The following is a 24,609-nucleotide window of genomic DNA, read 5'->3' as shown; positions in this document are numbered from 1 at the left end:
AGGTTGGTTCATATTTGTTTTATGGGTGAAGTTCCATGTGACACCACATCTAACTGACAACCAAAGAAAAATCACCTCCTATTTTTCATCTATTAATTTTCAAATGTAATCAGTACAAGTAGTCACTTTTGTTTGTTTGTTTGCTTGTGGGTGTGTGTGGGTGTCTCTGATAGAGCAGCTGAACCTCGAGAGTGACAATAGTATAATGGTATGGAAAACACTAAATAGGAAGTGAAGAACCAAAGAACTCACCACAAAATCTTTACAAAAAGTCTTTTCTCATCTGGAGCTGTAATTTCTAGTGGGTACTAGCAGTCATTAAGCCTATTTTGGGTCTCTGGCTTAGTCATGGTATGGAGGTGGTGAAGGCAGAGGTGCTAGCAACAGAGTCTCCACTAATGAGTGTGAAGTTTACAGATTCAGTCTGGAAGTTCAGCTACAGTGGACAGAATGAAGATTTTTTTTTTTTTAATAGTATTTGCTGTATATGTAGGATAATGCAATGTTAGCATAATTAAAAACAACCCATTGGATTACAGCCCAGATAACATTATTTGACATACTTCTGCTGTATCACTGCAGGAAGATGGAAATGAGTGTTGTTAAACCTTGGATACACCATCACAGAGTATGAGAAGCTCTTACTATCCGGAAGTTCTTCCTCTAATTATATTGTATGTTCTTGCTTCATTTTTTATGTTGGAGTGGTAAAAACACTTTTGCAACAGTAATGAGAAAGCTACATCAGCATTTCCCTTGCTCTTGGGTCCATTATGTCATGTTAGCAACTGTATCATCGTATTCTCTATTGCTCATGCAGTGCTAATCCTGCTTAATTCACTAGCAGTGCTTGATTTTGCTGACCATAAAATATTTGTTCACAGCCTTAAGCAACCTTCACTTTCATGTTTTGCATTGCTTTGTCTCCCTCTTCACCCCCAGTTCCATCTATTTATTTTTATTTTTTTACCTTTTGTGCAGAGCAACATAAGGGAGAGCTGTGTGCTCTGTGTTCTGCTTGTAGCTCTGCTTGGGGCAGGTGGAGAAACTCATTTGAAATCATGACTTCATTTTCAGTAGATGGAGGAGAAATGTTTAGTTTTATTTTTTGTTTGTTTATTCTTTTTCTAGTTTTGATTTTGGACTGTACAGGGAAAAAAAAAAGTGTACAGAACTGGCAGCAGTCACAGAGAAGGTGCCTACAAATCTCAGATCACGTGTAGCATGGTTTAACCGTCTGTGTTTATGCAGTACACATACAGGCTTTGCCATCTGCTTACTAGTGGGATGAATATAATTCATCAAACGTATTTTAGGTGAATACCTGTAATTTCTAGGAGTATATTTTTGGGATAACTGTACACCTGTTATACCATCTTAAAAATGAACTTGATAGTAATTTTAATATGCCTTGGGATGATCAGAAAAAAGTGTTACTATGACTATTTTTGATTACTATTAATATCTTCACTTGATATAATAGAGATATCACTAGCTAAATTTATTTAATAGGAATAGAGAAATGCATGGGGGTAATCTGCAGATGTTTCATGCAGCTGTGCTGTTCTCCTATTAGAGTTTAAAAACCACAGACCTGTATTAAAGTTTGTGGAGACAGAGACATCTCAGAGCGAAACAGACCATGATCTCATATTGCACAGGCCTTGCCTTAAAGATCCTGCTCAAATGAGAGTAAAGCTGCAGCTTTGTCAACTAAAGTTTTTTCCTCTGATACAATGTCAAGGGGCAGTAAGATTTTAGTGCTCTCTTTAGATATACGTGTTCTGTTGTGCACTGTACTAATAGTACACTATAGCGTACAACGCTAGAAAGACCTGGCTGTAAAACACCTTAGGCTCACTTAAATTAATTGTGTGTTCAGTTAGATGTTGAAGTCATAGATTGAGAGAGTTGTACATGCTGGTTAACAATCCAAATGACTGGAATATGCATTTTGCTAGCTTCCCTATGACTTGGTCATTGCCATATCGCCTTAGCCAGCAGTTCTATAATTCTGCTTTTTGTTTAAATTCTTTAAACAAATTGTTTAAATTGTTTAATTGTTTAAATACAGTTTCAAAAGTGTCTTTTTTTTTTTTTTTTTTACTGTATATGCAAACGTGTTGCTGGATATTAGAGAGTGTTTGGGAACAACCATTTGCCTCTTTGAAGTTGTTCTTCATTGAGGTCAACAGTGCTTCTCACAGGAGAGGGCTGGATGACTTGTAGAAAGTGTTTATAGCTTGGGGATGTGAATTATAAATATATGCTGTACTAGGTTGGAGGAGCTTTCTGTTTTAGCCTGAATTACTATTTCCCTCATATTTGAACTAATCATTGATTTACATAGAGAAAGCATTCTGCAGAGTGAGCACTTTTAGTACTGAAACCACAGGTACTATGTATACATGTATGTATTTAGACAGCGAAGACACTGATGTTGTATTGGGTGAGATGATTTAAGCAATAAGCAAGAAGAAAAGTGAATCTCTTAACAGGGTATCTCAGTGCCAACTGCAGACAGCAAGAGTTAAATCAGTCATCTGCATTTTTTATTGCTAATATAAACACTTTAGCAATGCTAATCAGTGGTACTGATTTTCTGTTTTGATTTTCCTTAATAATTAAGCAAAAGATTGGGAATGCAATCAAGTTTTACACTAGGGGGTTCATGCAAATTATTATTTTTTTAATTTTAAATTTTGTTAAATGTATCCAAAAGGAAAGTTACTGAAGTTGAGAAGAAGAAGAAAAAAAGAAAATACAGTTTATAGTCTGCATAATCAAAGTGCATATTTCTAATGAGGGAAATCACCACTTCGTTGAAATTATTAACTGAAAATATAGCTGCTTTTATTCTGTCTTAAACTGCTCCACATTGACGACACTGCTATGCGGTGTTTGTGCACAGAAACAGTTATAGACCATGAAATGTCCTTCAGCAGCCATGGTTTTTCAAGAGGGATTTAGCAAAATGGGATCATCTCTGTGTCCTCAGATATCTTAAATATAATATTTTCATTTTTTTTGGTGAACTTTTTATGTTGACTTCTGAAGAAGTTCTTGTAAAGTAAGACTATTACATCTCTTTATTTTCATGGATAAGTGGACTTTTTTTTTTTGTCTTAATTATTGGTGTGTTTTACTCTATTCTGTTCCATAATATTTAAAGTAAAACATTTCCTAGTTATTTTACTTTGTTAAAAATATGTTATTTTTGTTAAAAATATTTAGAAGATAAAATTAGAAGTTATTTTTTTATTATCCTATGGATTACACCCAATTATCTCAATTTTTGGTGTGATATCAGAAACCAGTATTAAAATTTGTGTGAAAATGAAGATAAGAGGTCAAATGTTTCCCAGAAAGGGACGTTTGAATCATTACAGGTTACCTTCTGCCAGCTTTCATTCTGGCAATTTTGAACTAATGGTAGGTTAGATTGAAAGTGTTTTGGTATGCAAATGAAATCATTTGCTTGAAAACTAAGATAGACCCAGTCAAAGTACTGGGATAATCTTTTAGATTTTTATGTTATAATAGTAACTTTTTTATGAGCAGAAAGCTTTTTCTGTTTGGGAATTGTACAACTGGCATAGAAGGGGATATTTATGCAAACTATACTGGGAATTCAACTTAAAAGAGCAGTAACACTAGAGAATAAAATGTGAGACTGTCTGTTAACAATTTAAAGCAAAGTCATTTAAACCCTTCCCCTGACTGATTAATTTGCTTGCATGGGAATTATTAGTTAGTAAAAGGCACTGTGCCATTTTTAGCAAGTCCTGAGCTGACATTGTAGCTACTAATAATGATGTTTAACATCTTGAAGAACTGAGGAGCATTCATGCATATATATATATATAATTTCACGTATACATTTGCGTAAAAGAATAGCACACAGACACACACGCACCCATCACGGAACACTATAACACTGCTTTTTGCTCCTCTGACATCCATCTCTCTGCATTACGCTGCTGCGTCTCCCCACAGAGAGGCACCTGGGTTTGAGGCACTGCCCTCGTATTGAAGTACAGCCTTCCCCAAGCATCACCCCCCTGGTGGCCCAAGTATACTCAGTGCTCTGGCATCCCTAGGGATGTGCAGTCACTGTGTGATTTGGGGGTGAGCTTTTCACAGATGCTGCTACGTGGATTAAAGCTGCTTGAGGTGGGGCTTTATCTGGGGTGTTTAAGAAGTTGGTGCTGCTATGCACTTAACCAAAATGCTAATGGTGTAGCATTTTGGTTAAGTGGTCTTCAGGCTTTCTGGTGGCATGTTATCAGCAAAACCTTGAGCAAAGGTGTTTCTACTCTTGTGGTCTTGAGCAAGTGCCAATCTGTTTTAAAACTGCAGCTCTGTTACCTGGTATGTATGAGCCATCTCTAAACAGACTGACCCTGGCTGCCTGCAATGCGGTAGGACTTGCCGGCTGCCCTGCTACTTGCATTAATTACTCTATTTGTCTTCGTCTACCAAAATGGGCATGTATTTGCTGCTACTAGGCATGCTTCATGTGTTTCTTGAAGTACCTATTCATATATATCACTAAACCTTTGATTTTATGCATAGCCTAATAAAATGAGTCAATGGTTTTGGCTCCTGTATTGTTTATGTAATAATTAATGTATTTTATATATATATATTTTTTTTTCTTACAGGTCACCTTTTTGAAAAGATGGTTCTTAACTCCTTTTTTGGCTTTCCTGTCATACTCCTGTACCATTGGGTGGGGATAACTTTATCTTTGAACCTTGAAGATCCAAATGTGTGTAGCCACTGGGAAAGGTAATAATTTCTTTTATGTAAGACTTGACACAAATTCTGATTGTAAAAGTTTTGGTTTGTTGTGCTTATTACATTTTAATTGATTTATAGCTTTCAGTTAAATAATGATCCGGGAATAAAATTTTGCATAACCATGTGGGCAAGGTAAGTTCATGCATAACTAAAAGACTATTTCACAGTGGGTTGAAGTGCAGCCATCTTTGCAGTAGTGGTTAGGAAAAACACAACAGTGGCACCAGTAATATTACAGAACTGTCTAGGGACAAGAAAGAAATTAAAAATAGCTTTTTTCAATTTAAGTGAAAAGGAGCTTTTACATATGCAAAATGTAATTAGCCATATTGGAGTTTGGCCAAATTTGATTATGCTGATTCTTTCTTTTTCAACATTACTGGAATCTAAATTAAGATTTTTTTTTTTTTGATGAGGTTCAGAAATTTATAATGTGCAGCTATAAATTCATCAGTTTAGTTAGTCCAATTGTTCACCCAATTTCAGGTTAATTGCAAGTGGATTGCTCACAGTGGGTAGGAGAGGTTGAACCACAAGCATTTGTTGTAGTTTTCTTGAGCAAAGATTATAGTAGTGAAACCAGGCCTGAATGTCTCATTATTATTATTTAATTAAGCCCATGACTGATCAGCTAACCCCTGAGACAGTCTAACTGTTCATTTGAGACCATAAGTATTTCCTCCATTGGAGGTAAATTGTTTTTTATGTTTAGTTTCTGGAAATGCTGCTGAGCCACTGTACATATATTTGCAATTGTTTGGGCTAAACCTTTGTAGAGGAAGTTGAAACTTGTATTTAAATTTTTATGGTCTGTATATCAAAAAATGTACTTAAGGACTTCCCCCAGCCATTTATTTTAGCTTATGTGCAGCAAAGGTAGGAGCAGATTCTTGGTATGCAATTCGGCGTATACGAAATTGTGTTTATGAAGTAATTACCATACTAAATACCTGGTTACAATATTCAGGCACAAGACTAGATACCCATGGTTAGGAAAAACACAATAAGCCTGATACTACTCCATGTTGTGTACCATTTCTTAACTGTTTTTATCTATGCAAATGTTTTTTGAGGGAAGAAGCAGCATAGTGAAAGCAAAATGGAAAAAAAAAATAAAATATAGTGCATAATGTATTTTAAAACTAAGTAATTAAAGTCTACAGAAGAGAAAATACACTCATCACATGTTTCCAGTTTGTTGAACGAACTGAAAGATCTGTGCTGTGTCTCAGAGCAGGCAGCAGGGGAACATAGCTACGAATGAGTAAAACCGACAGATCCCAGTTCATTGCTGCTGCTGTCACTGGCAGCACTATATCCTTTAAATAAACCTACCCCGCCCTGTCATGAAACATTCTTTACAAATGAACTGTGATCACAGCAAGAGCGGATGGGCTGAGCATCGTGTCCAAAAACAAGCGCAGACGTTTTGTCGGGCTCGCTCTGACAGCTGGAGAGATTAGGGATGCTTGCCTCTATATGGGCATAGGGAAAACAGGGAGCAAGTGCTGGGCAGCGAGGAGTAAGTAGATCTGGACACGTTTTCTCTGAGTGTAGGTGATGACATTAGGAGGAGGAGACTGTGGCTTTTACCCTGTAGTAGGTGCTGAGGGGGTCAAAGACAGTGTGAGTAAAAGCCAGATGGGCTGTGCACTCAGCAAGTGTTTTGACTATTCCCAGGAACCAGCACTACAGCAGGAACGGACCACACGTTCCCATATTTTCTAACCCCCTTACGCAACCAAGGACTGTCGGACTGCCAGCACAAACAGTCTGTGCAAGAGTTTTCTAGGGTGATTCAATATTTTTCCCTTCTGCAGCAGCCTGTGTTCCTCTGGCCCCACTGACTGCTCTGGAGGCTCTGGATTTTCACTATACTCATAATTTGACAGGCAGAAGTAATAGGTCTTCAGTATAGTACTTCTGACCAAAAAATAAATAAATAAAATAAATAAGTAAATAAAAATCTCTGTTCAAAATTAGCCAGAAAACAAGAAAAAGTACACATTTAAGTATTTTATAATTTCTGATTGCTCAACAGACTGTTGGATGGTACAATTGTCCTATCTGTTTTCAGTAATTATTATGTGGGTGTACTTCTGTATTAACACCCACCTTTATATGTAAGTACATTGACAGACCTTTCCACTACCGATGAAGATGTTTTATTATGGATACAGCTACAGTTTTTAAAAAAATATTTTTTTTTTCAGAAAATCGTGTGAGATTTTTCTGTTTTGTATGACAAAAGAATAAATATAATCTTGTCTCTTAACTAGTTCTTCAGCTCTCGGGTGATGTTAGTAAAGCAGGAGAAAATGTGCCACACTTCTCATTGCCTTGCTGCTTCAGTTAGCTGCTCATTCGAGACAACAATTGCTTTTAGAATTTAGACATAATTACTTTTCTTTAAATGTCTAGTAGTACCATTTCATCAAATGTATTACACAGAGACATGATTGCTTTCTACATATACGTTTTTCTTCCCTTATGTTCTATTTTATAAAGTTAGCTGGTTCATATTTAGCCTAAACTTGCACTTGCTGTTTTGTTGCATATTAATATTTTGTTATTTTTTATATCCTTATTTTAAGCATTTCCTCATGAATTTTGATACATATTTTATGCCTCCCTTTTTAAAGAGGAAATTAAGAACTAGTAGCATTTAGATAGTTGTTAAAAACAATAGCAGACTATAATAGATCCTTTGTAACAGACAGCATTAGGCTGAAATTGACTAAACAACTTTGTGAGGGCTTATGGAGCACCTTTTTAGCGGACTCCTCACCTTAGAAAGCAAAGAAGTGTTTGTCAAAGCCATGTCTGTCTATTGCTAAGTGTGCTATGACTGTGTGTACATCCAGGAGTTACAGGATGTGCCTAAAAGGTGTGCCTTGTTATCTGTTCTTGTTATGTGCCTTGTTATCTGTTCTAACTACCGCTACTTACTAGGACTTTGTTAAAGACTTAATAAAATCACTGTATTGTAAAGGACTTGCTCAATAATTCACTCTCTCTCTCTTTTTCCACAGTTATTCAGTCACAGTGCAAGAGTCATATCCACATCCTTTTGATCAAATTTACTACACCAGCTGTACTGACATCCTAAACTGGTTTAAGTGCACACGACACAGGTGATGTATAATTGCAAAATTGTCAAACTGCTGATATTGTAGATACGTGTAGAGACCTTGTGTCTGCTAAAATCAAGCATGGCATATAGGATACTTCATTTATAGTGACTTATTTGTGTAGCACTGATTGTCTGAGTCAACTGAAAAATGTCTGATCCAAGCAAAGTCACATATCTGTCATTAGCATGTCAGGGTATATCACCCTACTGAGGGCTGACAGAAAAAGAACAGGTTAAGAAAAAAGCATGCAGTGCATGAAGTGAAATTCTCCAGATCCTACCAGGTGCATTTGTTCAAAAACTTCATGAGACACTTTGCTGCTTTGAACCTTATGTTCTGGGGAAAATGTGTGTAACTTGAAAAGGAAGTAAAAAGAAGGTTGGAAGGCACATCTGGAGGTTATCTGGTCCAACCCCTATGCTCAAGCAGAGCCACCTAGAGCAGGTTGCCCAGGATCATGTCCAGGTATCTCCTTAGAGATATTCAAGATATCTTCAAGTGTATTAACTAGCACTTCTCTTGTCTTAATCAACACTGTGTCTCTGCCCCAGAAACCAGACTCACCCTTGTAAGGATACACCCCAAGTAGTCTCTCCTTGGAAACTGACACCAGTAGTGATCAGGGAAATGGATTTGTTTTGCCACACTCTAGTCTCCACTGGGTATGCTAATGGCAATGATATTCTAGTTTCTGATTTGGTTAAGTAGCCAGAATCCTTAACGTTACTGCTGTCTGTCCAACCATGGAAATAAGGTTTATTGTGGAATCAACAAGACTATTAAATACATCAACAGATAAATAAAAGTCTCTTTCTGGAGATTTCTCTGAGATATCTCTGATATCTCTGATATTTATGAGATATCTTTACTGCTATCTGAAGATTTTAAAAAATATGTAAGCATATAAATGATTTAGTTTCTGAACCACGAAATATATGCATCAACCATTCATTCTTTTCTTTAGAATCAGTTACCGTACTGCCTACAGACATGGTGAAAAAACGATGTACAGACGTAAATCCCAGTGCTGCCCTGGATTTTATGAAAGCAGGGAAATGTGTGTCCGTAAGTCTAGCTTCTTTTTGCTTTGAAATTCCATACGTTCATTGCAGGGCTGGTTTGGCTCCCTTTTGTGGATGATTTGTGGGAGCTGCATTACTGGGGGCTCAGTTATTCATCAGTGGTGCGCATGCAGATCTTGTTGAAGTCAATTGGTGTTGTGCATATGGAAATGACAGGATAATTGGATCTCAGAAGTCTAAGTAACCAACCTTGATGTGATTCTCACTAATGATTATATGGCACATTACATCTCAGACAGCACAAGTGTCAGAGCACTTTTTAAAAACAAAAAATAAACACCAACAAAACCAGTAGGGAAATGCAAGGCCTCAGCATGGGCCCAGGTTGATCCCTGAGCAACTCTTGCAGGTATGAAGGTCTGTAACAACTGTTTGAAGGCAGCAGCACCACCCTGTTGTAGGGCACATGTTGCTGTCTCCAAAGCTTTCTAAATCTAGAATTTGAAGAACTCTGTCCAGACTGGCAGTGACCCTGGCTTGGCTCTCTTTCTCCCTCTTGTAAAGCCTTGTGAAGAACCTAGAAAGGTCTGATTCTTAAACTAATATTCATTCAAGATCACAGCAGAAAGGAGGAATGAAAATAGAGGGTGTGTTAATCCATAGCCTTGAGAGTATATGTGAGTGGCTGAACACAGGTCAGCTGGGAACTTGTTCAAAGCTGTACGGCAGAGTGGACAGCTAGGGGCTTCCACTGGCAAGAGTGACAGCGAGGAGCTTATAATAGGTGAGCACATGTGAAGGGCAGTGTGTCCTCAGAGATGTGTAAATGTGTACAGCTAAAAATAAAATTAATTCAGTATTTAACATTATTTTCCTCTGTGGATACACACGTACACAGCATGGACTGTAGCTGTAAATTTTCCAGAAGTCAGGACACTGAATTTGTCTTCAACTTTTAATCTCCTTGAAAAACTGGGTTTATCAGAGCCAGTCTTTTGTCAGTAATGTCATTTGTGGGTGTCTTTAAGAGCAGCCCAGCGAGGGGCTGGAGCCTCTGGATTGTGGGGGCTGGTCCCAGCTTGCCACCGAGTTGCTGAGCAGGCCTGTGCTTGGCAAGCCCAGCCAAGGGAAAAATGTGGCAAGCCCTACGTACTGGGAGAGCCACAGCGTGTATGCTGCCCTGTTGGACATGTGAGTTGCTTGCATGTGTAGATCAGCCTCATGTCCCCCCAGCCCAGGCCTGGCCCCCAGGGCCTGCACGGCGCAGCCTGCGGGTGGGCTCCTGCCATCCTGGGGCAGGGCAGGCCTTGGGCCCTGTCACCTTGTGTCTGTCACCACACACCTCCTGCCTAACCATCTACAGCACTCTTTACCTGGTGCTTATTCTCATCTGAGAGTGGGAGAAACAGAGATAATTTCATAGGTTTATCGCCTCCCTTACTGCTTCAAAGACAGTGGTGAAGCGTAGTGTTCAAAGTTTGGAGGAGCTGCTCCAGCAAAACGCTTTGCAAAATAACAGATAACAAGAGATTTGCCATTGCTTCTGGATTTTGCTAACCAGGTTAGGAGAATTCAGGACAGTGGATGCATCTTTGGTCTCTGGTAAACAGAGTCTGAAAAATTAGTATCAATACATACATTAACATTATTTATTCAATATAAATGTGAAACAGTGCCTAGATTTGTTCAGAGGCACAGTTCTGTGTTTTGTGAAGTGCATACTGGAAGTGACTGATTGGATTTAGTTGTATATTGGAAAATTGTACGCCGTGAATGTCAAAACATCATGAAATCCTCGTTTACTTTTTTTTTGTTTTATGGCACTCACTGGAATTTGAAAATAAAGCAGTAAGATCTTTGATTTAAAATGTATTTTCTGCACAAGACAAAGCAAAGTCAAAATGATACCAAAAAACCCACCCTACTTTAATAGAGAATCAATCTAAGATCAGATCAGCATTTTTTTATTTTTTTATTTTTTTTTAAACGTATTTATTAGACTTATAAGAACCAAATTTTGTCTATATTTGGTTATTATATAAATGAGAATGATCATAGAATCATAGAATCATTAGGTCAAAAGACCTCCAAGATCATCTGGTCCAACCATCCCCCTGCCACCAATATCACCCACTAGACCATGTTCCTAAGCACTACACCCAACCTTTCCCTAAGCACCCCCAAGGACAGTGATGTTTTTCATTTGATGTTTTGTTTGTTCCTTTGCTTGACTTCTCAGTTTAAAAAGCTCAATTAGAAAATTCTACTGGCAGATGATTTTGGTATGACTCAACACTTCAGTGCATTTAGTGATGAAGTGAAATCTTGTGACTTCCTTTTTAAAATACTAATTAGGAATTTACAGCATGAATACTCACCAGTACCTATTGTCCTAGTGGTAGCACTTTCTAATGGTAGTGCTACTGCACTATTGTGGGAAGAGAATTACTTGTCACTGTATAGAGTTATAGCAAGAATGTGGGTGCCTCACATTGCTGAAGTCTCTAAATGTAGTATTCACAAAGAAAAGAATGACCAACAGCCAGAGAAAAGCATTGGCTGAAATTTAAGTGGTTTGCATATATGTTTTTGATTTTTTCCAAGTTCAATCTGAACATATGAATTTGAATTTGTCTTAGGATATAAGTTTTATGTGGAATTGTGACTCTAACTTTCATAGCTGTTCCTAAAATCTTTCAGTTTCAGGTGGTTCAATAGGTGACACTTCTGTTAAGATTTCACTTTTCAGTTAAAATTACATTTGTGTTTTGTTTTTGGATTCAGTAAGTAAACTCATATGTGGAAAATATACAAACAGTCCTTTTTATCACTTAAACAATAATTTGTATTTTGTTTGTTCTTCAGTTGTATTTTGTTTGTTCTTCTCTAAACGACAAATTACTGTTGTAATGTAAACTGTTCAAACCCAGATTCAGAGTTTTAGTATTACCTTTTACTAATGCCATTGATAAGCCTATATATGGTGCTACAAAGTAAAAAATTAACAATATAAATACACATATGATTGCTCAAAAAAATCCAAACTCTTTCACCTTTTAGCCAAGAAACAGGCAAGTAACACTAGTGGTAGAGACTATAACAGAATATAACAGAATCAGATATTGTTAGCAGTATCAGTAGAAAAATATCATGACACTGTCTGTTAAAGTAGAGGTATTTACATGGATTGCATAATTCTGACTCGTCTTTTATTTAGTTAAGGAAGTGTAAAGCATTGTGAATACTGCAGCTCTCTTTTATTAATTAATTTATTTATTTTAATTTGGAATATGGATGCTAGTCTGGGCTACATGCTGAGACCTTTTTATTAAAAGTGTATTATTATTATTATTTATTAAGTTTACAAAATCCATTCAATTTTATCATGTTTCTGAAGCAAAAGGATTCAGGCTTTAAGACGTCTTCTGGTAGCTTTGCTGTAGATTAACGCACATAAAGTAGATTCATCCTTGTGGCATATTGGTAGCGTGAACATTAATTTACAGTTTCTGACAACATAGCAGGATTAAACCTGTTGAATTTCCTTGAGAAAGAAAATGGAGAATAGGCAGAATATAGGTAGAATTATGAAGCTATTTTACCACGTAACTGAATTTCCCTCACCTTAATAAAAAACAGATGGTAAACACAGAAAAAGAAAAAAAAAAAGAAAAAAAAAAAAAGGTTTAACCAAAGGATACGTTCTAGCATACAGTATGGAATTGAAGAATTTATTTGAAAGAACACATTTATAATGTAGTTTAAAAGTTATGTGTGTTTCATTTTTCACAGAAAATGCTGAGGGACTATATTTTAATTAATTTCAAGGAAGTCGAAGTTAAATCTTGTACAATATGTGGAAGAGTTCTTTTACATTTCCAATCTAACTTGGTTTATGCATTCAGTTTTCATTCACAAAATGTTGAGGACTTTAACAGATAAAGAAGCTTATTTTTTTTTTGAAAAGGGATATATCTCTTCAAATTACTCTTTCTGAAGACTCTAGGAATCCAAATCAGGATACAGTGGTATTAGCAGAAATGACAAACCCAGAGCATGCAGTCATGCATGTGGTATGACTTCTTTTGTTGGAAGTGATTTATGTGAAAGAAATAATACGGAGATTTACTTACAACCCCAAAACAGACCTTGTTCAGGTATCACTTTTTTCCTTCTAATATGAATTCTCAGTGCAGTTGATCAGAATTATATTTAATATGAGATTTATTTAATGAGATTTCAGGTATGAAATTTCATGAAATCAAGTATGTCTTCAGGTAGCTGCTTATTTGATGTTGTGACACATTTATTTTAAAGCTGAAAGTCTAAATTGGGAACCATAGTGGATTCTCCTGGTCATTTACATACATAAATAATTACAGACAAAATATCTCAAGCTTTTGTTTGTGTTAGTTGATTTACGCCTGGCTTTTCAAAGGAAATAAATGACAGATAATATGATCATAAAAATGCATTCATGAACTTCCATTAAAGATAAAAATAGCCTTTTCACATTTGATTACTGGAAATTCTTCTGTATCTTCTTTTAACATCAGATAATGAAATGTACAGCTGTCTAGATGTTGTCTATGGTGATTTATCATTAAATAACTTCATATCACTTTCTTAATCACAGAGAGCAGATTCATAAAATGCCATTCAGAAATTTCAAGTCTTATCATATTCCACTCTTCATACATGCTCTAGTTCAGAAGTGGAAGTGGCATGAGGCATGAGGCACTGAAGTTACTCCACTCAGCTGTGATCCTTTAAGTAGGCATCACAGCGGAGGAGCAATCTGCATTTCCACCGCAGGTGGTATGGTGGAGCCCATCAGCATATAAGTAGGTATTTGAATTGTAATCTTCTCCTGAGTTGGAGCACTCTCTCCCTCCCTTCATTGGTATCAGTATGAGCCACGTAATCAGCATGTGAAAATGACAACTTGATCTAAGATTGCATTACACGTGATATGCTTCTGGCACGACTGGCTTAACCCCCCTTAGTATGAAGCTATAGTGCTGCAGCATGTCTGTGAGCACTTTTGTGAAGCCCTGGCTTCACGCTGCTTTCAGCTTGCTGTACTAGTTGTGTCGACGATCTGCACAGGTTATATGTGTCTTTTCATGTTAATTCACATTGCTGAGTTTTCTCAACAGGGCATTATCATTTGGCTGGGTGCAGAAACACCAGTGCCTGGTGTTAGGAACAGAGACGAAGATACACTTGTGTCTGGGGAACTGGGCAGCCCCCTCCTGCACGTGTGCGCAGCAGCAGGTGTTTTGTAGATATTTCAGGTTGGCTGATGATACTCTGTAGTCAGAAAAAGCAAATCTACCTTCTGTGTTTAAGAAAATGAAAAAGATGTGACCTGCTGAAATACAGACATGTAAGTAGGACAAGGCAAAATTTTAGGGAAGATTTTGAAAGAAACAATAAGAAACAGAAGAAAATGGAAAATAGATAAAAAAGCAAGTATGCAAGTTTCAGCTCTCATTGCTTTTCGTATGTTGATTGATTTTCCTTTGCAAAAGAATAAGATATGACTTATGCAATTTACTGCTGTCAGTGAATTATTGGTGCTTCTTTACACTGCTCATTATCAAAGAGATTTCACATTAAGTTTTTCATCTGTTTTTGCCCATAAGTATTTTCTTACATCTTGTCTACAAGAAAAGTCTCTCTGTTCCAGATGTACTTCAGGTCTTTTCAGCTTGAAAGCCTTGCACACTTTTTAGGTCATGTAGTAAATTGTGGTTCTCTTGTCCCAGTGTTCAGTGAAATAATCTTGGTATATATGCTGTCTCTTAGGAATGTTACCTACAATTCAGTTAATAAGAATCAGTTAGCCCAGTTAGTGTCTGGAGAGTAATTTCTTTTAGTTACAAAATAGGTATATCTAGAATATAGAAGGAAATACTTATTGATAAGATATATTTTGGGGCATTAAGTAACTTAAAAAAGAAATAAAGGAATACTGGATAGTTATTTTTTATAAATCTTGAACATTTTTGAAACATTCTTGATCTTTAACTTCTTCAAAGTAAAGAATTTCATGTCACCCTTCTCAGAGAAAGAAATTTGTATGCCATGTATATATATATATGTATATACATACAATTTTAAGCAATTTTTATTATGTTTATTTGGAAACAATAGTATTTACATTTTACATTTTATTTACATTTACATTTTACATTTTAAGAGGTCTTTCATTGGCCCTTATCCCATGTTGTTTAATTGCTGAAGTTAGCAGAGGTTTGGCTGTCAAAAAATGTATACAGTGGTAATGATGTTGGGTAATGTATGTTGGTATTCAGTAAGTTATTCAAGCATGCACACATAGCATGTATGTGCACTGCTATCTCATGTTGTTTTATGGTTCACTGGGAAGATTTTTCACACACTTGGTTTAGGGAGAGCTTTAGTGCCCATGTCACCACTTATTATGCAAGAATCTTCAAAGATGTAAGTAATTCATATCTAGATGTAAAACTAATGGAGTTGTGGGATGTATTATTTAGTCATTATTTCTGTAATAGAATGAAATAGCTTAGGGAGTATTAATACACATTAATGTTTTTTTATCTTTTGACATTTAAAAATACATATTCTCCCTGTGGAAGGTCATTTTAATGCACATCTGAAAAGTAGCTTATTAAACATAAAAGTTGCAAAGGAAACCTAAAGTCTGTAATATGTAATTAGTGGCTGGGATCCCAGCTAACCAATGATTTAAGTAATATATACTGTTGATCTCTTTGTGGCTTTCTTTCTTTGTGACCACACAAAATATAAATATGACTATCCTGCTTCATCATGTTTAATTAGAAAAACTATCACAGGACATTTTGCAAGTATTTGCTCCAATTATTGTATAGCACTTTCAATCTGTTCAGCACAGAAATGATTTGTGTGAAGTCTCATTAAACTTATTGTAAACACCAACTTTGTCTTTCCCCATTGTTCACCTTGTATTAGTTGGTACACTGATCATATTCCTGTCATTTTTTTATTTTTATTTTTTTCTGGAAATGTAGGTTCAAAGAAAATTCTCATCCTGTGCACATTTTTTAAGTTTTATTGTTGTTTGAACTGGATGGAAATGATTCCAGTGTATATATTTTGGAAAGCTGAGGGCATTTCCTTATGAATATGATGCCAACAAAGTTGCTGGTTGCCAGTTCTTCCTCTTGTATTATGAGTCAATTATGTTGGTGTGCAGCATACAGAAGCTAATTCAAGTTTTCTTTGTGTCAAATAAGACATTTCAAAATAAGCCTTATCTGCAGAACCACACACATACATTCTTGCAAATCGTAACAAAAAATAATAATGAAAACTTTTAAGCAGCTCTGATTATCACTTATTAAAAAGTTGCAGTGATTCATAGGGTTTGTACCTTGTGCCTTACCTTAAGTGTCATCAGTGTATTGTTGTGCTTTATTTGAACTGTGCAACTATTCAGAAAAAGCAATATTAAAATCCTGACGTGTTGCAAATCATATTTTGTCCATGCTGTTTCAAGAGAACCACGTGTTTGGCTTGCAGTTTTCCCTTTCTTAGGGTAAAGGGTTTCATGTTGCTCAAGCAGGGCCACCAAGAGCAGGCTGCCCATGACCATGTCCAGGCAGCTCTCTAAGCTAAATTACACTATGACTGTTTTGCCATTGAATGTGGACAATTGTCTCTTTGTTAAATGCAGAAGTATTTGAGTAGCACCATCCTGGCTTAGTTGGATCCTTCAGAATAAGGAAAAATGGAAGGGACAGAAGTCAGATAACTTATTTTGAAGAGCAGCCATCAAATATTAGTGTGCTAATATTTATTTTACTTTTAAACGGTATTTGAGACATGAAACATCTGGAATGAGAGTAAGTTTTGAATATCTTTCGAAGTGTTAAAAGCTATAATTAATTTTTATTTTTATTTCCTTCTCTGACAGCTCACTGTGCTGACAAATGTGTCCATGGTCGCTGTATTGCTCCAAACACCTGTCAGTGTGAGCCTGGCTGGGGAGGACCCAACTGCTCCAGTGGTGAGTTTTCACCTGCTTCTGCCTGTCTTGGGCTCTTTCCAATGTGTTGTCCTCTATTTTGGGTGGATTATCACTGATCCTGTGCTTGGTCTCCTGGTCAAGGCATTTGTTTTGAGTTGTGAGATTACTGTGTCTGTTCTGATTTTTTTCTTCGTTTACTTGAAGACAGTGTTACCTTGTAGTAGCACCAAATGTCTTGACCTATTTTGTTCTCAGAAACATTCTGAAAAGTACAGGTCTTAGTATCTGGAGTAAGTAAACAAAGTTGTATTTGAGCAATAAAATCTTTTTTTTTTTTCTTCTTTTTTTTTTTTCCCATTATTTTCTTGCTCTGTGAAGAATGATGGTGCAAGGTCATGTACAAAAGCTCTAAGTAAATCTTCCAGACAACCCTATCTTCCTTTTTTTTTTTTTAAGCTGTGTTCTTCTCTTGCAACAATACTTCCTCCCTGTTTGCTCATTCTCTTTACATTTTTCTCTCACTTCAGTCATCTTTCTCCAACTATCTTCTCCTTCCCCTTTGCCATAAGAGTGTGTGCAGAAGAGAAGGGAAGCAAGAAAGGAGTATCAAGGACATATGTAGAATGAGTCTGGGACACCTTGGTATGGTGTCCTGGTTGATAAATGGTTTCATACTTAATAAGGAAATTATGAAGGTGGAGGCCATCACACACTTAATACAAGAACATAGCAAAAACATGTAGTGAAGTACTAAACTAATAGCAATTGACAACATTTTTAGGCATTGCAATTTTCTAGACCCTCTGAATGTGAAACCAGGTGCTGCAGTCAAGGAACGAGGCTGTCATAAGACAATGGGTCTTGACAGAGGGCAGAAACCCCTCCATAGTAGGAGTGGCATTTTGTGTACTCTCTCTTCATCTGTCAAAGGTAAACAATTCATAGTCTGCACAAATTATTTTTTGTCTTTACCCAAAATAGAGTTTCTCGGAGTAATTCTGTATTTTTGCTCATTATAACAAGTTATTTATTCAGTCTTTCTATTCCCTTTTGTAAGGTCTTTGGAAATATTATGTTTAGTCTAACACTAAATCATGTACTTCATTACAGTCAAGTTCAAAGTAGGTCACTGCTAGTGACTGTCCACTTGAAAGGAATGCATTTTTTTTTTAGTCAACAATAAAAGATATGTTTATAATTTAAATTTAAAAGACCATATAAAAATATAATTCATAAAACAGCTTATGTCTTGCATAGCTATTATGCTATTATGCTACCGGTTTACTTAGTATGGGATTCCTGTAAAAAATAATAACTGTGAAAAACATAGATAATCAGCAGGACAAAAATAATTTTGGTTATATTTTCACCCTAATTTTTTTCACTTAATAAAAATATGGATTTTTTTTTAGTAAGATACTTTAGTGACTCTTCATCTGGAACTGATCATGTGTTGCTTATTTTGTGAAATATGAGAGAGAATTAATAAACTACATGAAAAATAATTTACTATTTTAAAATTATCATGTCTGGTGTATAGTGTTTGTATGTACTTACAAGTGCTTCTTCTCATAAACAGCTCTAAAGAAGCAGCAAATTTTGCTTAAGGCATAAAATGGAAAGAGTTGGCATTGCAGTGTTATGGTAATGCTGATCTTAATCTAGTGTGCTGAATTGTAAAAGGAAATTGTCAAGAAATGTTATCTTTCTTTTTGAAAGCCTTATGAATTGAGCTCCTCTGTAACTAATCAAATGTACAAAAGAAACGTGTATCACTATACAACCTAGAATGAGGAAATACTTTTATTTATTGAAATTTCCAAGTTTGAAACTCACTGAAAGGGCAATTTTGATGAGAGAGGAATCTCTAAATCTCTCTTTGGAAATAATCCTTCCTCTCACAGGATTTTGTAGAGTCCATTTCCCTTACCTGTCTGGTATAATTCATTCTGAATACATGTGCGGCTATTTTCCTGTGCTTCTTCCTCAGTTCACTGCCTTTTACTGCTTGTCGTGGCAGTCTCAATAGCAAAAATACTTTCTGGTGTGAATATACAACAGGCCAAAACTGAAAGAGCCTTTGTTCAAGCACTTTTGAACAGCGTGATCTCTTGAGAGTTTTGTGATCCTCGGAAGGCTTCTGCATGACATTAGAGCTAACTGGAACTGCAGAAATTTGTTTCAGATTGCTAGTGTGGCCCTAGAAGTGGGGTAGGCTAAGGAGGGGGATAGTTTTGTTCATGTGTTACTGGGAGATTTGGCTTGGAATTTGTCCCATTCCATGCAGACAAATTTAAGTAAGATGTTGCTTTCACTAGATTGTCCTTTTGAGTGTTAATGCCGCTATTTGTTGCTAACCATGTGTGATTTACTTGTCCATGTGTCTGAGAGCTACAATGCAGATCACATCAAATTGTAGAGCAGACAGTAGTCTTGGAAAGATAGGTTGAATCTCTGGCACTGGCTTTTATTGTTGATTGCCCTTGCGCTTGATGTAGGAGATTTTCAAATTTTGCTTTTAACTGTATTTTCTACCTGATCCCTGACTTGATTAGTGTTAGTAACAGAAAGGCACAATGGGATACAATGAAGAGAGAGCTTTATTTTTGCAATCATTTCTGTTGATACAACAAGATATTAATTAAAGCAAAATACACGTAAATTGCCATACTGTATTAATGTGCATCATATAAACACTTGATTACTTAATTGAATAATGAAGCAGGAACAATGGTTAAAAGACATGCCAGTACAGTAGTGGTTACTGATGACTAAATAAGATAGTCTGACTGAAGGGGAGAGACTATTCTCAAAGTGGGAGATCTTAGGCAAACTCTCAGATTTGGAACTCTGTTCATTTTCATGGACACAGATACCTTGGAAGCAACTGTTTTCTACCTAAGCACAGAAATTTTCATAAAACTTCAGAACTAAAGATTTTCTTCAAAAATGTGATCCTTTCTCTATTGGGATTGATTATTCTCCTTACAAAGGAATTTCATTTGTAAGTATCAGAACAACACTGCTAGACCTGTTGCATCATCTGTCCATCTGCCAAATTGCACCCTATGCTTTATTTGTTGGCTCTCAGTTCTATTTACCCACTTTGTTTAAAACAATTTTTTAAACCATATGCTGTGGCCTCTGTATTACAGTGAATTCTGAATCACAGTGGTGGTAATTGCAGGCGAGTGCTTCCTGAACACTGTAATATTCCCTCTAAAAGTGATAGTAATTGCATGGACTAAATTGGTGTATTGTACAATAAAAGCTGGGTAATTACGTTTCCTCCTATCTTTGCAGACCATCACATGCTATGGTCTAATAAACTTGTCAGGGACTAAACTTCTTGGTGGACGCTCATTTCCTTTTGTGGCAACCTTTATGTCCCAATAGCTTAGGTCAGCAGCTTCTTTCAGTTTGGGGGAAAGAAGGATAAAGATTTAAGTAGAATACTCTGTCAATGTCTCTGAGGCTGTCCTCATTCAGGGCTTATTTCTAACCTAACCCTTAGCTCTTCTGTCCTTCACATCATCTGCCTTTCTGAAAACCTTATATCCTACCCCAAAAAAAGTATGAGTGGATGTTTTCTGCTGTGTGTAGAATATGGATCATGTTTTATGAATTTGACTAATTAGATAGTATCTCCTTGGAGAATGTTTCCTCTGTGAAGTGCTGTTGTTGTTTTTTTTCCTTCAGGCTCTTTTTTTTTCTTTTTTTTTTCTTTTTTTTTTTCTTTTTTTCTCCAGTTAAAGGTATTGCAGTGTATTAGGTAGTATTTGCTTGCAGTGAATTTCAGTGGGAATTGATGAAGTAGATGATGCTAACATACATCTATCTAAAAAAAAAAAAAAAAAATTAAAAAAAATCAACAACTTGAATTGGGATGTCACTCATTTACAGAACACTTCCATCCTAGCAGAAGGATAAAAGTCATACAAGATAAGTTATTCTAATAAAGATTTATTGACTGAGCACAGTAGACAGATTAATGACAAATGAGTGGACAGAAGACATGTTGAATGCCTTGAAGTACCTTGAAGTGAGTCAATCAGCACAAACAGCACACTCTCAGCACCACTTTGAAGTGTTTTTGAACTTCAGGAGTGTAAGTTGATAGGTCCTGGGGAGAAGGACAAAACTCAGAAAGGGACACAGATAGATATGTTTATAGATGAAAAATGTGAACAAATAAATTTTATTGAAAAGAAACATCAACCAACCAACCCCAATCTTTCCCTGCTAAACTAGATTATTGTTTGTATCAGATTTTTAAATTGTGTGTGTCAGGTTGCGTTGTTATTTGTTATAAGAGCATTTTTGACTATGGGCTGTGTATAGAAGTCTTCTGTAAAAGTTGCTAAGTGTAGTGATGGCTGGCTGTCCAGATGTGTAGAGCAGATCAGACTATGCTTTCCATTTATAGATTATATTTTCTGCCCATTTTCTTTTCTCAGTATTGGAACAGTATTTTGCTGTAATACATAATATACAGACCTCATCATCAGTTTTGAATGTGTGTGCAAGTTAGATACATATGCAACCTAATGTGGATCCCCAGTAAAGCAATCATGACATTCACTTTGTTTTTCTTCTTATGCCCAGTAGTCCACAAATAATTCCTTCAAAATCAATAGGACAATTTCGGAATAAGCTGGAGCAGAGGCAAAAGGCCAAAATCGATATTTCACTGGTATGTCTGCAAGGAATATAGCCTTCGCGATCCCCAGCTAGCTTCAGTAGTAAGGCAGAAAGGGAATGACATGTATTCCATTTTGGTTTATGGCAACTATGCTAAGACTGTCTATGGAAACATGAATATGCACTGTCTGTTCTGTAATCTCAGATTTGTTTGAATCATTGGATTTTCATTTGTAATTTAATTCTGTTGGTAATTAATAGAATAATATTGTGACTATAGTCTGAAGGCATGGAGGTAGAACAAGTAGCTTTATGGCATTAAGCAGTTTGGCTCCAGAGTTTTATAAACCATGAGAAAAGAACAGCTTTGTTTTTTTCTTTAGTATTTCAAGTTGAATGTTGAAAGCTGTCAGCTCAGAAAAACATCTTTGTACCCTTAAATGCACCTGTTAAGGAAAGGTACAGTAGCCCTGCTACTGTCAGATTTCATTTACTCTTGTGGATGTTTATAAAGTTTACAAATTCCATGAAAATCTTGCTGCTTTCTTCATGGCACTTGGCAGATGCAGAGTATGGCAGAAACTGGATCCCTTGGCATAGCTTGTGTGAGACACTCACGTGAGCTGCAGACACTGCCAGTTTCTCAGTGGGGCTTTTAATATCCATTAACCCTGAGGAGGTGGATGTGTGAATATTTTCTGCAGACAACATTACACCCCAAATAAAATGGCCCCCAAATTCTAGGTGCTAATCAAGGTGCCTAGGAGCATCTCATATGTGACAACACAACTTGTGAGCCTTGAATGCTAAGGCATTGCTTTCTGTTTTGTTTCTCAAAAACATTTGAACTGAGAGCTTGCAAGATAAAGAGCCTAGTTCTTCCTTAATTTTTCTAAGCCAATCAACAGGCAGTAGGAATGAGTTCTGGTTTTAATCACGTGCTAGTACTACAGAGGATTAATTCACAGAACTTAGAAACTACTAAACACACTAGTAAAACTGCAGAGTGTCCTGATATGGAGCCATTTATTTTTATGGAAAACGGAGAGAATTAGCTCATTCAAGTAATTTAGAACCCCCCTCCTGCCCCTCAACTTCAGAATGGCCACATGTAAATGCATTGTGTTAGCAAAAGTGACAGAACAACATAAACAGTCTTAAATTCAAACTTTTCCTATTATGCATATCCTTCTTATAGTTTTCACTTCCCTTAGGTAGGACTTCTATAATTCCATAACTGACATAGCAGTTTTGCCAGCTGAACAATTTATTTTCTCCTCTAACAAGGCTAGTATTTCTGGGATGAGAAACAGACCCACCAGCAAGTTAGGACAGGTGCTAACAGGGAAAACAGATGTTAATGGAAGTAGCCATCATGTTCATTGTCAGTGGAGTCACTGCAGTGGGACCACAGAATGTCATATCAAAATTCCCAGGGCTACACAGAAGCTGTGCTTTTCTGGAGTACAACAATGCATTTAAAACTATATTATTATCATGTGTAAGATCATTTCTATAAAGCAAGTGAGTTGCAAAGTTTTAGGATTTATAGGATGCTTCATTTTTTTTGGATGGATTATCATTTCAGTCTTGAAGTGAAATCATAAACAAAAATATATATTCTACAAAGCTGAGTTATCAGTTACAGAATTTACTTAAACTGAGATTTACTGAAAAAAAAAGACACCGAAGTAAGTGGCAATCATTTTACTCATTTGTAAAAAAAAAAAAAAAAATCTGGATCAGAGAAGTCTTTCATTTTGTCTTTGACCAATTTTTTAAACTCAGTGTATTTGTGGTGTTTACCTGAGTTGATTTGTTGGATAACCTATTTTTTTATATTTATTTTTTTCCAGTAAAAATGCAGAAGTATTTTTAGAGTTGGTTTCTTTTCAGTCTGTCTTATGTATTTGGTCACTGGCTCATGTAGCAGATTTCAAACATGTGAAGGATAATTATAACATTTTTTACTAACTTAACAGTTAAGATGGAATTTCCCAATTAACTGGGGGAAAGGAAAGAAAAGGAAAGAAAAGGAAAGAAAAAGGTTAATTTATGGTCCTACATGGAGGTCTGTGGAATATCGGAATCATGGACAACAATATATTTTATACAATTCAATCTTTTGTAACTTTTCTTATAATAGTGATTATTTTTAACACATTTTATCTCAGTATCAAGTAAACTGAACACCAACAGCCGTCTGTATGTGTTTTCCCTAGCCATTATCCAGACTTGTGATCTGATGTCCAAAGCACTTTAAAGAGTCTTCTGAAATTTATGGCATGTGAAAGGCATATAGTTCTAGTCTTTTATAGTATCTGAAAAACACATTTTCATTGTTCTTCCACTTCACGGATCAAAAGGCTTTTACAAAGTAATAAAATAAAATAAAATCCCTAAATTAAATTAAAGCTTAGCATTTTGAATAAAAATCCTTTCTTTTGCACAAAACAAAAAGAAAGAATGAAAAATATGCCACAGGGTAAAAAGCCTTCAATATAACAAATGAAATCAGATAGAAACAAAAGATTCAAAGGAAATTCAGATTTTAATAGAAAGTATGTTCTGAAAAGCAAAAACAAAAACAAACAAAAAAAAACATGGTGCATTTCTGTGTCTAGGTTGTTTTCATACTAAGTCTTTTACTAAAAGTCAATGATATTTTATAATTATTATAAGTGATTCTCTGCAGGAAAAGATTTATATTCTGATATGTATGTGCATGTATTTTCATAAAATCCTGAGGTGTCTAGAACAGCATATCCAAAAATACATGGAGAATAATCTCATTTTTTTTATTAAATCAGACTTTGAAACTTTTCTATATTTTTATTTTTGTATTCAGAATAGCCAGCTTTGTTTTCTGGCCTTTTAGACTCATCTCTTAAATTTTTGTTTGTCACGTTCCATGTTTACTGTCTTGCAGTCTGTGCTGACATAAAGGTTGTTGGCACTAGGGGCTTATTGCATCTTGTCAATTTTTAAAAATACTTGGTAATTTATAGAT

The 24,609-nt window shown here is 35.9% G+C and overlaps 1 protein-coding gene across 3 annotated transcripts in view; it reads left to right on the top strand.

Annotated features, from left to right (window-relative positions):
- MEGF10 (multiple EGF like domains 10) overlaps positions 1 to 24,609 on the top strand; it is a 100,755-nt gene that overhangs the window by 22,461 nt on the left and 53,685 nt on the right. For 2 of the 3 annotated variants that reach the window (XM_068666690.1, XM_068666691.1), the window contains exons 3-6: positions 4,665 to 4,791; positions 7,836 to 7,937; positions 8,902 to 9,002; positions 16,905 to 16,997. In XM_068666690.1, the coding sequence (XP_068522791.1) occupies positions 4,682 to 4,791; positions 7,836 to 7,937; positions 8,902 to 9,002; positions 16,905 to 16,997 (406 nt within the window). In that variant the 5' untranslated portion in view covers positions 4,665 to 4,681. Of the gene's footprint in view, positions 1 to 582; positions 629 to 4,664; positions 4,792 to 7,835; positions 7,938 to 8,901; positions 9,003 to 16,904; positions 16,998 to 24,609 lie in introns of all 3 variants that reach the window. The other variant, XM_068666692.1, reaches the window with a different exon arrangement.

The sequence above is a fragment of the Anas acuta genome, chromosome Z (assembly GCF_963932015.1).
Source record: "Anas acuta chromosome Z, bAnaAcu1.1, whole genome shotgun sequence".
Taxonomy (NCBI): Eukaryota; Metazoa; Chordata; class Aves; order Anseriformes; family Anatidae; genus Anas; species Anas acuta.
The sequence above is the reverse complement of the archived record's forward strand: the minus strand, read 5'-3'. Positions and strand labels throughout refer to the sequence as shown.